The 13,232-nt window shown below is 36.4% G+C and overlaps 1 protein-coding gene across 4 annotated transcripts in view; it reads left to right on the plus strand.

The window, feature by feature from the left end:
* The window catches only part of GPLD1 (glycosylphosphatidylinositol specific phospholipase D1), a 50,393-nt gene that overhangs the window by 12,697 nt on the left and 24,464 nt on the right, over positions 1 to 13,232 (plus strand). For all 4 annotated transcript variants that reach the window (XR_014326508.1, XM_082847991.1, XM_082847990.1 and 1 more), the window contains 7 exons: positions 2,221 to 2,318; positions 2,813 to 2,923; positions 3,708 to 3,756; positions 4,394 to 4,448; positions 9,748 to 9,855; positions 10,079 to 10,106; positions 10,210 to 10,349. Coding sequence is in view for 3 of the 4 variants with exons in the window: in XM_082847991.1 (XP_082704117.1) it covers positions 2,221 to 2,318; positions 2,813 to 2,923; positions 3,708 to 3,756; positions 4,394 to 4,448; positions 9,748 to 9,855; positions 10,079 to 10,106; positions 10,210 to 10,349 (589 nt within the window). In the remaining variant the exon portion in view is untranslated. The remainder of the gene's footprint in view (positions 1 to 2,220; positions 2,319 to 2,812; positions 2,924 to 3,707; positions 3,757 to 4,393; positions 4,449 to 9,747; positions 9,856 to 10,078; positions 10,107 to 10,209; positions 10,350 to 13,232) is intronic.

The following is a 13,232-nucleotide window of genomic DNA, read 5'->3' on the forward strand; positions in this document are numbered from 1 at the left end:
GAAGGACGGAAAGTGAGTCTGGGGGGACCAATGAAAGGCATCCAGTACATTGGGTTGCCACATAAACCATTTTTGGAGTCTTAGGGTCATCAGCCATTATCTCATTTTTTTTCCAGTACAGTGATACATTTAAAGTCAATGAAATGTTTACAGCTGCTCACGCCTCTAGTTACGATCCCAGATAACTCAGCTTTTGTGTTTCTCTATTTGTACGTTTTTTTTCCTGTTTCCCTCTTAGTCTGTTCACTATCCTTTCTCTATCCTATTATTATATTTTGCCTGCTTGTTGTAGTTCTTTCTAATAATAGGATAACCTATAACTTCTAATTTAGCATTTCCCAAACTGTATTTAGGAGGCTTTAATGTCTCTTGATATTTTTAACAGCTTCTTGATATCTTGCACAGAAAAAGAAAGAAGTAAAAATGATTTTTTTGTCAATTAAATTTGAGATACTTTTGCTTAACATATGCCCTTTTTAGAGACCAAAAAACCCCAACACAATAATAGGTTCTGAGAAGAGTGTAAGAGGAATGCAAACTCCAGCATTTTCTCTCTCTTTTTTTTTTTAAAAATACATCAATAGATAAGATATACCCTTTTATCTGTTATAAAGATTGGGACCAGTATGTGACTGAAGTGAAAAGGTCAATTAGAATTACAAAACATGTACCATTACATGGAATTTCACCCAGACTCCTCCTAGATTTTCTCAGTTTTTCTAAATCTTATCTTTCTCTCATACATATCTACTTCAACAGTTTTTTCTTCTTTGGTGATTCACTTTTATTGCATCTTTCGAAAGGACTTAAATTTCTTAGATACTTAGTTGCCAAAGAAGCCACTTTTTGAACTCATATTTCATCAGTTTACCTAATTAAATTCTATCATCATAGTAACAAGGACAATTGACTTAATAAACAGGATTAGAAACAGACATGACTGACCTACCATAAACTGTAACAGAGCCATGGGGACCGAGATGCTTGGGCCTATGCACAGTGGCCTGCTAGTTGCCAGCATCCAGCAGTCCTGGGATGTGGCTTTCTTTTGCTTCCAGTCCATATGATTTACAGAGGGAACAAGGAGCTTCGGTTAATCCAGCAATTTGGTTAAATGAAGTTTTGTCAAAAGAGCTACTGGTATACTTAATTCTGGATTTTTGCTGTATTCTGTAGAATAGGAATGGTAAGTTTATCTCTAGGAAAACTGTTGGAGAAAATCAGATTGCTTAGTTACAACTTCTTTGAAAATCATCTTCAGAGAGACCAGTGATTTAAAACTGGTTAGTAGGTCTTTGTTGTTTATTTATATATATATATATATATATATATATATATATATATATAATAGTGTATATCTGTTAATCCCAAACTCCTAAATTATCCCCCTCCCTCCCTTTTCCTTTTGTAACCATAAGTTTGTTTTCTATGTCTGTGGGTCTATTTCTGTTTTGTAAATAAGTTTATTTGTATCAAGCACAGGGGACTATATAACCTATAATGGAAAACAATCTGAAAAAGATGTATATGTATAACTGAATTACTTTGCTGTATACCTGAAGCTAACACAACATTGTAAATCAACTATACTTCAATTAAACAAAACCCGATTAGGTTATTTTTAGTTTCACAACGGTATAAAAAAGTTGACCTGAGAGATCTGAGTGGAGTTTTGCTTTTGATTGCCGCTGTGACATGTGACACTCCCTGAAGAATCTGGCACTTGAAGGTTTTGAGTAGATGTCAGTTCCTGTCTTTTTCACTCCTCCTGTGGGAATAAAGAGGCATATGAAACACCCCATTTAAAAATATTATAAACTCAAATGCTTGAAAGCCTTTGGAGTATCTACTTTTGTCTTTTGTGCTGTTAGGGAGGCTGACTGTGATGGAAAAGAAGATTGAAAAAAAAACCCAAAACCTAAAAAAAAAAAAAAAAAAAAAAGGTTAACTTATCTCCTTAGCTTTAAGGCACAGAACTTAAATACTTCCAGCTTTTCTTGCAGCCCAGCTGTTTCCAGATGCTATGAGCAGTTAAGGCTCCTTTTTCTTTTGACTGGCCCTTCTGTTCTAGAGGCTTCCTTGGAACATTGACTCAGGAAAATAAGAGGCTTGGAGGAAAGGCGAAGGGACCCAGTAACACATCAGGTGGTGGTGGAAGATTTGATTGAGAATGTCCAACTTTTTAAGGAGGAATTCTGAGGGTTGCTTTTGTTTTGTCAGGACAATTTCATGAAGTGTCAGAGAGTACTCACTGGACTCCATTTCTTAATGCAAGCATTCATTATATCCGGGAGAACTACCCCCTTCCCTGGGATAAGGTAGGCACAGCCTCTAACCCTAAAGATACTCAGTTCCTGCCAAGTACTCTTTCTGCTCCTACATTAACCCCATTTGTGACCCGCAACCCCACCCCAGACTCTGTGAGGGCTGCTCATCGTCGTGCCTGCAGTGCCAAACACAGCATGTGGGACATAGTAGATGGCTAGTTAATACCTGAATAAATGATGGGTTTGTGTTTTGAAATTTATACCTTCAATTTTATCTGCAATAAATGATGTTTTTAAAATTTGGGCTATGTCACTTGGTCATTTTGTTCTAATAGTAAATTAATCTGAAAGCAGTTCCAAGGCACTCAAAAACATTTTTAAAAGTCCTTTGTGTTTTTTGGGAAACTACAATATCCCTGTCTCTGATTTTTTTGTTAAGTCTCGATGGAAATGAATTCATCTGTATTAATCCTTTAATAAGATTTTTATAAAATAACCCCCCTCCACACACACACACACACAACTCTAATTTGCTCATTTGGCAGGACACAGAGAAATTGGTAGCTTTCTTGTTTGGAATTACCTCTCACATGGTGGCAGATGTCAGCTGGCATAGCCTGGGTATTGAACAAGGATTCCTTAGGACAATGGGAGCCGTGAGTACATATCTTCAGGTTTTAATGGCTTTATGGGAGTGATACTGTCATACCCAAGATCCAAAACTGACCCTCTTAGGAAAAGGAAAACTTTAGGTTATTCAGATTCACATGGAAACAAGACTTTGCCCAACGCGGTATTTGTTAGATTTCCATCTTTCCTGTTCATTCCTCTTACTCTTCTTGCTTCCCGGGTAAATTCATCCACGTGGGCAGAATGACCAACGTGCACTGAAAACAGCAATGGATGTGATATTCTGTTTTAGTCACAAACCATATTTGAAAAATTGTATGTTTTATTCAAGCTGTACCTCTTAACAAAGGTATAAATACCTACTACTTGGTTCTACCGTTTTTAAAAGTAAGTTCACATGTTTTTGTTTTCTTTCCTTCTTACTTTTCTATATGAGGATGCCGTATCACCACTAAAAATTGTGATCTTACCTGGTGACTTAGCTTCTGAAAGTCCCCTCTGGTCATTCATTGATATTAATACCGTTCTGTACCAACTTTAAACTTGCACTTAGTAGAGATTTTCCATGCATCCTGTTCGATGCAAATGTCTGCAGTAGCTTTATCTGTCTCAAGATATTAAGTATACAACTCAGCTGCCAATATCATTTTTTAACAAATAAAGCAATAAAATTAAATGTTTCTTTGAAAAGCGAGTCCATCACTAGGCATTCTCAACAATCATTGGGTTAGACTGTCACCTCTTCACGACTCACTTCATTGTGGGCTTTAATTTGTGAGATATAACAAATGGGTCTCTTTTTTTCCTCAGATTGATTTTCACGGCTCCTATTCTGAGGCACATCAGGCTGGTGATTTCGGTACTGTTTATTTACATTTACCAGATTTTCTTTTGTGCTAGTTATATTTCACTTGCAGTCACTATTGTACCTTAAATGTGTATTTTTAAAAATCTCTTGCCACTAGCTTTCTATTTTAATATTTCAGTTTGGAGTACAGTAACACCTCATTTCATATAGAGATATACTTCTGTAAAGTTGCATGTTTTTTTCGGTAAAAAAACCCATTACCTTTTATCATTTATTTGCGTCATTATTTTAGAAAAGCATTGCTTTTTAAATTGGATTTAAATTCATTGCCTAGTGTCTCCTAATACGTTAGCTTTAAATTGGTAAACTCCATCTTTTTTTTCTATAGTAAATTACCTTTAAATATACAAAGTATTGGTGAGTGGTGTTTATTTACAAGAACCCTTATGGTCCTTCTTAAAGTAAAAAACCTTTTGGTTATATGGGTGACTCTTTCTTAATTCATGTGTTTCACTAAAATTTTAAAAGATCACTTTTTCTTAAAGACGTGCTTATACCTAAAACAATGAATGGGAACCTATAACAATGTGAAGAACTAATAATCTGGATTGTGCAAACTTGTGTTCAAAGAAGCATGCTATGTGTTGTCACTAACTCACCAGATGCAAATATTTTTCTCATATCATAGGGGGAGACGTGTTGAGCCAGTTTGAGTTTAATTTTAATTACCTCTCACGGCACTGGTAAGAGCAATGTATACATTTAAATGTGTGATACCAAATGGCAGTTAGGAGCTTGACTATTTTTTCCTTAGGAAATATAACTTGCAATGTAATTAGGAGCCTTCTGCATTTGTAAATTTTGAAAAGTAAAACTAAAGATTAGAATAGCCTAAGTAGATTCTTCTAAAATTTTGTGAATTATGCCAAACATATAAAATAATGTATTTTTATAAATAAAAAGATTAGATGATGCACACTGTGTGGCTGCCACCTAGCTTAAGAAGTAGAGCATTGCTGGTCTCTAGAAGCTCCAAGTCCTTCCCGCTCTATCACATCACCTTTTCTCCCACCAGATGTAATCACTACCCTAGATTTTCTTAATCATTTTCTTAATCAACTAAAGTTGCTTTTCTCTATAGTTTTACTACATGTAGCTATATCCATATGCAAAATATTATATGGGTTTTCATTTTAGATAAATAGAATTACACAGCATGTATTTTGCTTAAAATTAAATTTAAATTTAATGTAATTAAACTTAAAAATGTTTTTGCTTAAAATTATTTCTCTGACATTTAATCATATCGATATGTTCGGCTGTAGTTCCTTGATTTTCACTACTATATGGTCCTCCATTGAGTGGATATACCAAAATGACTTCATTCTAATATTGATGGATGTGTAAGTAGTGTAAAGTGTTTTTGCTTTACACATAGTGTTGCCATGTACTTTTTGCACATGTATTTTTGAACCAGAGGGGAATGTCTTTCAAGCAAGTGGCACCAGAAGTGGAATTGCTGGGCTGTAGGGCTTATGCATGTTTAACTTAAGTAAATAATCCCAGACTGTCATTCAAAATGGTCTTCCCAATTTGTACTCCCATCAGCTTTGTTCTGCTTCTTGTGTGTTCTCCAATACTTGGTATTGTCCAGCTTTAAAACTGTTCTAACCTATCTGGTGTGTAATGGTATCTCCTTAAAGTTTTAATTTGCATTTCCCAGACTACTAATGAAGTTGAATATTCTTTTGTATTTTATCGATTGTTTGTATTTCATTTTAAGTGAAAACATTTTGTTTGGTTTTTAGCCTATTTTTCTGTTGGGTTGTCCTTTTCATTTCTCAGTATTCTCTGTATATTCTGGTTTCTAATCTTTGTCCATTTATCATTTATTTGTTATAAATATCTTTTTATAGTTTGTGGCATGTCTTTTTACTTACGGTGTATCTTGATAAACAGAATTTGTTAATTTTAATGTAGTTGAATATATCAATCCTTTCTTTTGTAATTTGTACTTTTGATGTCTTATTTAAGAAATCCTTCCCTACCTTGAGGGAATGAGGTTATTCTCCTACGTAGCCTTCTAAATCATTTATAGTTTCATTTCTTAACTTTATATCTTTAATTTACCTGGAGTTAATTTTTTGTATATTCTGTGACAGAAATTTTACTTTTTTCCTGTAGAGATAACCGATTGTCTCAGAACCATTTATCAATAGTCTGCCCTTCCTCACTGATCCGTAATGCCCTCTATGACATAAATTAAAATTCCGTACATATGTGGGTCAGTTTCTGGGCTTTCTCTCATGTTCTGTTGGTCTAATTGACTTTCCCTGAGCAATACTGATTTTTTAAAATTACAACAGCTTTAATACATCTTGACATCTATTAGGGCTGATTTCCCAACCTGTCCTTTTTCTTCAAATGTACCTTGTCCCTTCTCTTGCCTTGGCTCTTGGTAGGATCAAGTTGCCATGTTCCAAGAAAAATCTTGTTGGAATTTTGTTTAGAATTCTATTGACTCTAGAGATGAATTGGAAGAGAATTAACAATTTTGCAATATTGAGTCTTCTTATCCAAAAATATGCTATGTTTTATTTAAGTTGTCTTTAATGACTCTAAAATTTTATAAGTTTTTCCATCGAGGTCTTACACATTTTATTAGACTTAGTACCATAAATGGTAACCTTTGGAAACAATTGTATTTTCTAATTGATTGCTGGTGTATAGAAATGTAAGTGACTTTCTAATTTTGATTTTGTATCTAGCAACATTTCTTAGCTATCTTATTCTAATTATCAGGAGATTCTTTTGAATTGACTCACAATTCATAATCTACAAATTGTAACAATTTTTTGAAATTCATTTATTTATTTTTGGCTGTGTTGGGTCTTCGTGGCTTTTGCTTTTCCTTTTCAGTCTTTATACCCATAATTTCTTTCTTGCTGTATCATATTGGCTAGTATTTCCAGTACAATAGAAGTGGTGATATTGAGCATACTTTTCTTGTTCTTTATTGTAAAGAAAATGTTTTCAATGTTTCATCAAGTTTGCTGTAGATTTTTGGGAGTATCCTTTATCAAATTAAGGAAGTTTCCTTCTATTTCAAGTTTGTTAGTAGTTTTTATTATAAATTAATTTCATGTGTATTGAACTCTTATTCTTCATCTGTTGAGATATTTAATCTGTTAATATAGTGAATTATACTAATCTATTTGCAAGTATTAAATCAACTTTACCTCCTGGCACAAAGCCAATTTTGAAAAGCTATATCATCTTTTTTTATATTTGCTTCATCTCTTCTTGATGTTTAGGGTTTTTGCATCTATTTTTGAGTTAGTTTGTACTGTAATTTTCCTTTCTTCTATCTGTGCTTGGTTTTGGTATTAAAGTCATCCTGGCTTCATGAAATCAGGTGGGGAGTATGCCTTCCTTTGCTATTTTCTGGAAGTCTGTGTAAGATTATAACTTTGATTTCTTGAATGTTTGGTAGAACTTGTCTGTAAAGCTATCTAGGCCTGATGTTTTAAAAAGTAAGGACTCTTAAAAAACTTTTTAAATGGTTTTAGGACTGTACAGTTTTTCAGTTTCTTCTTAAAGAGTTTTATATTTTTCTAGGACTTTTCCATTTTGTCTAAGTGTTTAAACATTTTGGCATAAGGTAGTTCATAATGTCTTATGCTTTTTTCTTGTTTTATTTGTACCTATGTTCCTTTGTTATCCATAATGTTTTTTATCCTGCCTTCTCTTATATTTTTAAACAATTAATCATGTCTAATATTTTCAGTTTTATTATTAAAAAAATAAACTTTTGGCTTTGTTGATCCTCTTTACTATATGTTCTTTTTCTCTTTCATTATTTTTTCTCATATTTATTTTCTTCCTTCTACTTTTCTTCGGTTCCTGTGAAATTTGAGTCTTGATTTTAAGGTCTAGCGTATGATCAATTTTTATCGATTTTCCATCTGTACTTGAAAAGAATGTTAATTCTCCAATTTTTGATTTAATGTTATGTATATACTTATTAGCGCAAGCTTATTAAATGTACTGCTCAAATCAGACGATTTGTAAGCTATAATTAAGATAGTCTTACTATTTTTATCTGGTTGGTCTAACAATTACTGAGAAATTTGTTTAAAAATCTCCCCCTGTGATGGTTGAATTTTTCAGTTTCTCCTTGTAGTTAGTTTGCCATACATGTGTTTGAAGATATGTTGTTAAGTATATTCGAGTTTTCAAGTCTTATATTTTTCCAGTGAATTGAACTTTTTATCTGGTGACTCTTTATATCTCACAATGCTTATTGTCTTCAAGTCCGCTTTACCAGATATTACTGTAATTACTTTTTGTTGTTTGTTTTTTCTTCATATGTTCACTAAGCAGTCAGGTGACATAACTCTGTCCCTCAGTCCCAGCCTCAGCCCCTGAGCATGGAGAGCTGAGAGTTGGGAGGAGTGCTTACAGAACAAAGAGGAGGTAGAGCTGGGAGCTTGGCAAGTTGCCCATTCCCATCCCTGGTCCATCTACCTTAGAGCTAAGGGAGGCCCAGAACCAACAGGTCACTCCCGGATCAGATGAGGCCAGCTGGCCTTTGGATGTCCCAGGAAGAGGTGGTGGTAGCAGTGACATGAGGTTTCTCTAACTCTCCACACAAGGTCATCTGCACCGGATTAGACGTCCATTTCAAATTGTGCGTCATCAGGGATCTTGTCTTCTTTTGGTTATATTCACTGGTGCTTGAATTACTCGAGGCTTGCATTGGAGTTGCATTTCTCCAGAGAAGGTTTGTCTTGCCTTCTGCATGCTACCTCAAGGCACCACCTGGGACCACATTAAGTTACTTTCAACCCTTGAAGTTCTTCTGACCACACAGCTGGCATGAATGAAAGACAAAACATTTGTGGGGCTGGGTAGTTGTTACCGGTCCTCAGGGGAGATATTTTCCCCTCTCTCTATCCTTTGCCAAGATGAAGACAGGCAGGTTTCTTTGCTGTCCTTGTTGGTATGTTGAGTTTATTTCTAGCTAATATTTGTGCAGAAGGTATAGCCTTTAATGAGGAGTCTCCTCTGAGATGGCCCACTTTTGGTATTTGGTGGTTCCTATACTTTATCTCCTGTCTCCTGCATACCACACAGCCATCAAACAAACAAAACAAAACAAAAAACTCCTAGGTTCCCAGGTTTAGCAGATGTCTCCAGGGCAAAAGCTGGCTTCCCACATGCTTACCTCCCAAAGTTTCCAGTTTCAATTTGTTTTTGGCTTTTGGAAAAATTTCACTTTCTTGTTAGCTTGGTGATTCATCTAAACAAATATTTTTGTTATTTTGTCTAGCGTTTTAAGCTATGTTTATGGGGAGGACCATTCTGGTGCGCTTGTGAAGTAAAAAATGGAAATCTCAATAGATTCCTTCTTATAAATACACTAAAATCAGGTTTTATTGGTTGTGATTTCTGTCTGGTATATTCTAAGGTTTTTTTTAAATAAAGATAAAAGATAACAGTATAAATCTAATTTTTAAAATGCTGCTCTTCTTCCAACTGAAATAACTAATATCTGTGAACCAAAAGATTGACTTAGAATTCTCTTTTACTACCTTCCACTATGTACTCTGAAAGTAGGATGTTGGGGTAAGGAGCCATTTTTGGTGTTTTTAAAACAATGGTTCTTGAGAGTAATTCAACTCAAGAGAATAAAAATACTTTATATTGCTCCTTGAACTCTGAATTCACAAAACTAAACATTCTTTTTATATTTTATAGTTACTTATCTTTGTATAAATATTGGATTAGGGTACCAGTTTGCTCTGCAGCATTGGACAAATTATCAAACTTTTCTGTGCCTTAGTTTCCTGTATGTGAAGTAGGACTATGATAGCACTAACCACTCGGGGTTGTTGGTAGGATTAAATAAATAATGAATGTAAAGCCCTTTGCATGGTGTCTGGCACATAATAATCCTGGAATAACTGGTAGCTGCTACTGCTGCTGTTATTATCTTCAACTTCAGAATCAAAACAACTCTTATTCTAATGCTTTTCTCAGGTATGTGCCTGTTGACGATCTCCTGGAAATTTATAAGAAACTCTATGGCCGAGAAGTCATCACCAAAAATGCCATTGTTGGCTGTTCATACCTCCAGTTCTTGGAAATGTAAGTGTAACTAGAGGAATATTTGCAGTCGATTTTATTGTGACTTCCTTAACTTTCCAATGTTTTAGTTTTCTGAGAATGGATATTGCATTTATGGATTTTGCTTGTTCAAAGGCAGTTGCTTGATAGTGGATACATGTTGCTGGAGTCTTATCTTCATTAATTTGCCTCATTTCTTTGTGGAAACCACAGCTCACGGTCAAAATTATTGCTTATGTTGCAGGTATGGTGAGATGTTAGCTGCTTCCAAGGTAAAGGCGTTTATTCTTCAAAATCTTAAAGTGTTATAAAGATACCATGAGAAGCACTTGATTCATTTATTTATTGACTTATTTTTCTTTCTCTGTGCCATAGCTTTATCCCACTTATTCTAGAAAGTCCCCATTTTTGGTGGAACAATTTCAAGAATACTTCCTAGGAGGACTGGATGATATGGCATTTTGGTCCACTAATATTTACCGTCTAACAAGTTTCATGTTAAAGAATGGGACCAGGTGAATTCTTACTCTATTTCTCCTTCCAATCACTCCCTGCTTTGCTACCCTGTCCCCAACATAACTCTCAGGTTTTTCAATTGATCAAATGAAGAACAAGTAAGTCTCATGAAGTGCTATCCTCTCCTAATCAAGAAGGAAAAGAATGGGACTTCCCTGGTGATCCAGTGGTTAAGACTCTGTGCTTCCACTGCAGGGAGCATGGGTTCGATCCCTGGTTGGGGAAGTTCTACATGCCACGTGGCGTAGCCAAAAAAAAAAAAGAAAAGAAGGAAAAGAATGGAAACTGTTCTCTCAAAACTCCAACTAGCTCCCATCTGTTTAAGTTTGCTGATGTCTCTCCTGTCTTAGGGATGAAGAGGTAGATATTGCAAGGTTTGTGGTCTGGGAGAAATGGCTCAGGTGGGAAGGAATCTGCTTCCACAGCTGGACTGCATCTGTTTCTTTTGGGAGACCCCATGCTGAGAGCTGGGGTGTCCACCTCCCCAGGCTCCAGCCGTGGATGTGGCCATCCTCCTCTCCACCCGATCGAGCTCTCAGGGCTCTAGGGTTTAAAAGGTTACTTCACCTAACCCCCGCACTCCAAAATGAAATTGGAAATGAATGCATTCATAAAGCTCAGGCTTCTGTTGGAATTTGACATCTAGCCCAGATGGGACAGTTGCTCAACCTCCAGCTCCTTTTCTGTTCCTCCCCAGCACACCTAGGAGGAGCGTCCATCAGAGACTCAGATGGCGTGTAGAAGAGGGTAGACTGGTCTTGTCCCCAGATCCAGCTGTAGTAGACATTTCGGCTCTCACAGAATCTGTTCATGGCCCGAGGGAGCCAAGGTTCTCTCAGAACCCATGTCCGACCATACCGCTGAGGATGCAGCCCCTCCCTCCCACGCTGTTGAACTGAGCAGGGTAGGGATGGGTCTGGATAGGGACCCCTGGAGGCAGCACCTGCTGCAGGGAAAGGGCAGGGTGGGAAGCTGAAGCAGCAGTGGGCAGGGAGAAAGAGGGTTCTGTGGCAGGAGCTGCACTGGGGTGGCTATTCTGGGTGAGGATCATAGGAGGGTTGAGCTTTTTAAGTTCAGGGGCCTGTATGAGCACAGCTCCAGAACAGTGTACACTGCATGATGGTCCTTTGCCCTTAAAACATTTGCTAGTATTCAAAGAATGTTAACCATAATTATATATTATGTTTTATATTATATACACAACATATGTATATATATGTGTGTATATGTATATACAACACAATTATATATATTGTGTTGATTTGAAACAAAATTCCCTTTGATAAATTCAACCTTAGCCTTGCTTTTAAGACTCGGCAAGTAACAGTGTGGCAGATGGAAACCATCCAATATGAATAGCACTTTTAATAGTGAAAATTAACCTTCATTGAAATCCCAAGCTCTTTTATGGCTGTGGGTGTTTCAGTCCATGTGTGTGGTAGAGAGGATGAACTTTGGAATTTAAGAGACGTGTCACTCTCTATTGAGCTATCCCAAGCAAATTGTTAAATCTCTCCAAGTCTTAGTTTCCTCATGCATGAAGTGTAGGCAGTAATAATTCTATCTTTCTCATAGGACCTTGTGAGGAGTAAATGAGATCACTCATGTAAAGGGTTTAGCCTACAGTAAGCACTTGATAAATGTGGGCTACTAGTAGTAGTGTTAGAAAAAAGTTAAGTTTATATTGGAGGGATTCATAACACATGGCCATGTTAGAGTGAATGACCTACATTTTTTTGTTTTATAAAGTCCAAGTGTATTGATCCTTAAATTGGAAAAACAATTTTGGTGTTTGTCTTTGGCTCAGTTGTCCAACATAGCTAAGGAAAGTTCTGTAGCTGGACCTTATTCTTTAATTAGGAGGAGATAACTGAGAAAAAACAGATTTCTTGTCTCTTGGTCTGTCTTAATTTATCAAGGCAGAAAATTCCATGAATTGATTGTATCTTTACAGACATTTGCAAAGAAAGATTCATCAGAATTTATGCAACTTTATGGGAAATTTGGAGAATGCTCCAAAGAAAGACAACGCAAACTCATGACAGAAAGAAAAGCATATGTATTTTCACATTATAACCACTTCTTAACTTACTGATATGTGATCTTCCAAAGCAAATTTGTGTTACTTGAAACTCATAGTATATTTTCCTAAAGAAACAGTGAAATAATGGTAGTTACGTTCCCAGCCAGAACTCTACTTAACTCAAAAAGCATTTGTAATTGTAGTGCTAACCTTGTAAGGCTGCCGTCTAAATCCCGGTGGTGCAGAAAAGAGAATTTGAGGAAAAACCTTTTCCTCAGCTTAAAGCTGTGGCCCTAAGAAAGATTTTGATGGGAAAAGTTTGCCTTCAGCGTCTTTCACCTCTTTTCTGAATTCCTTTTCCAGCAACCAGTCCTTTTGCCCCAGGCTCATACTTCCTTCATAACTGCCCTGAAACTCCCTCAGTGACCTCCAAAGCTTCCTCTCCTTCAGAAGAGTCTTCATTCTGGAAGAGACTCTTACAGTGTAATACCCCCTCCCTTAGTGCTTCTGTTCAATGTTAGAGAGAAAGTTCACCTCTTGCATTCTATCAGCAACCTTTTCACTTGTAGAAAGGGATACTTAGTTACCTATTATTAGTTTATAAGTTTTTGTTTTTAAAGGAATGAGAATGAAAATTCAAAACATTAAGCATAGATGGGCAAAAGGTGGCTCAGTTGGGCATCAGTTTCTTTCAGCCTGTAACTCTGAGATGGTTCATGTCAGCAGGGAGAACTCAGCAGGTGGAATCGGGAGGGAAGGGGAAGGCTGTGAGTCTAGGGTGACCAGCCGTGTGGCGCTGCCTGGGTTACCGTAATAGCACCTGCATATCCACCCTCATTAAGTAGGACTCAGGCCCTTT

This window comes from Leucopleurus acutus (genome assembly GCF_964270905.1).
Source record: "Leucopleurus acutus genome assembly, chromosome: 10".
In the NCBI taxonomy this organism is placed as follows: Eukaryota; Metazoa; Chordata; class Mammalia; order Artiodactyla; family Delphinidae; genus Leucopleurus; species Leucopleurus acutus.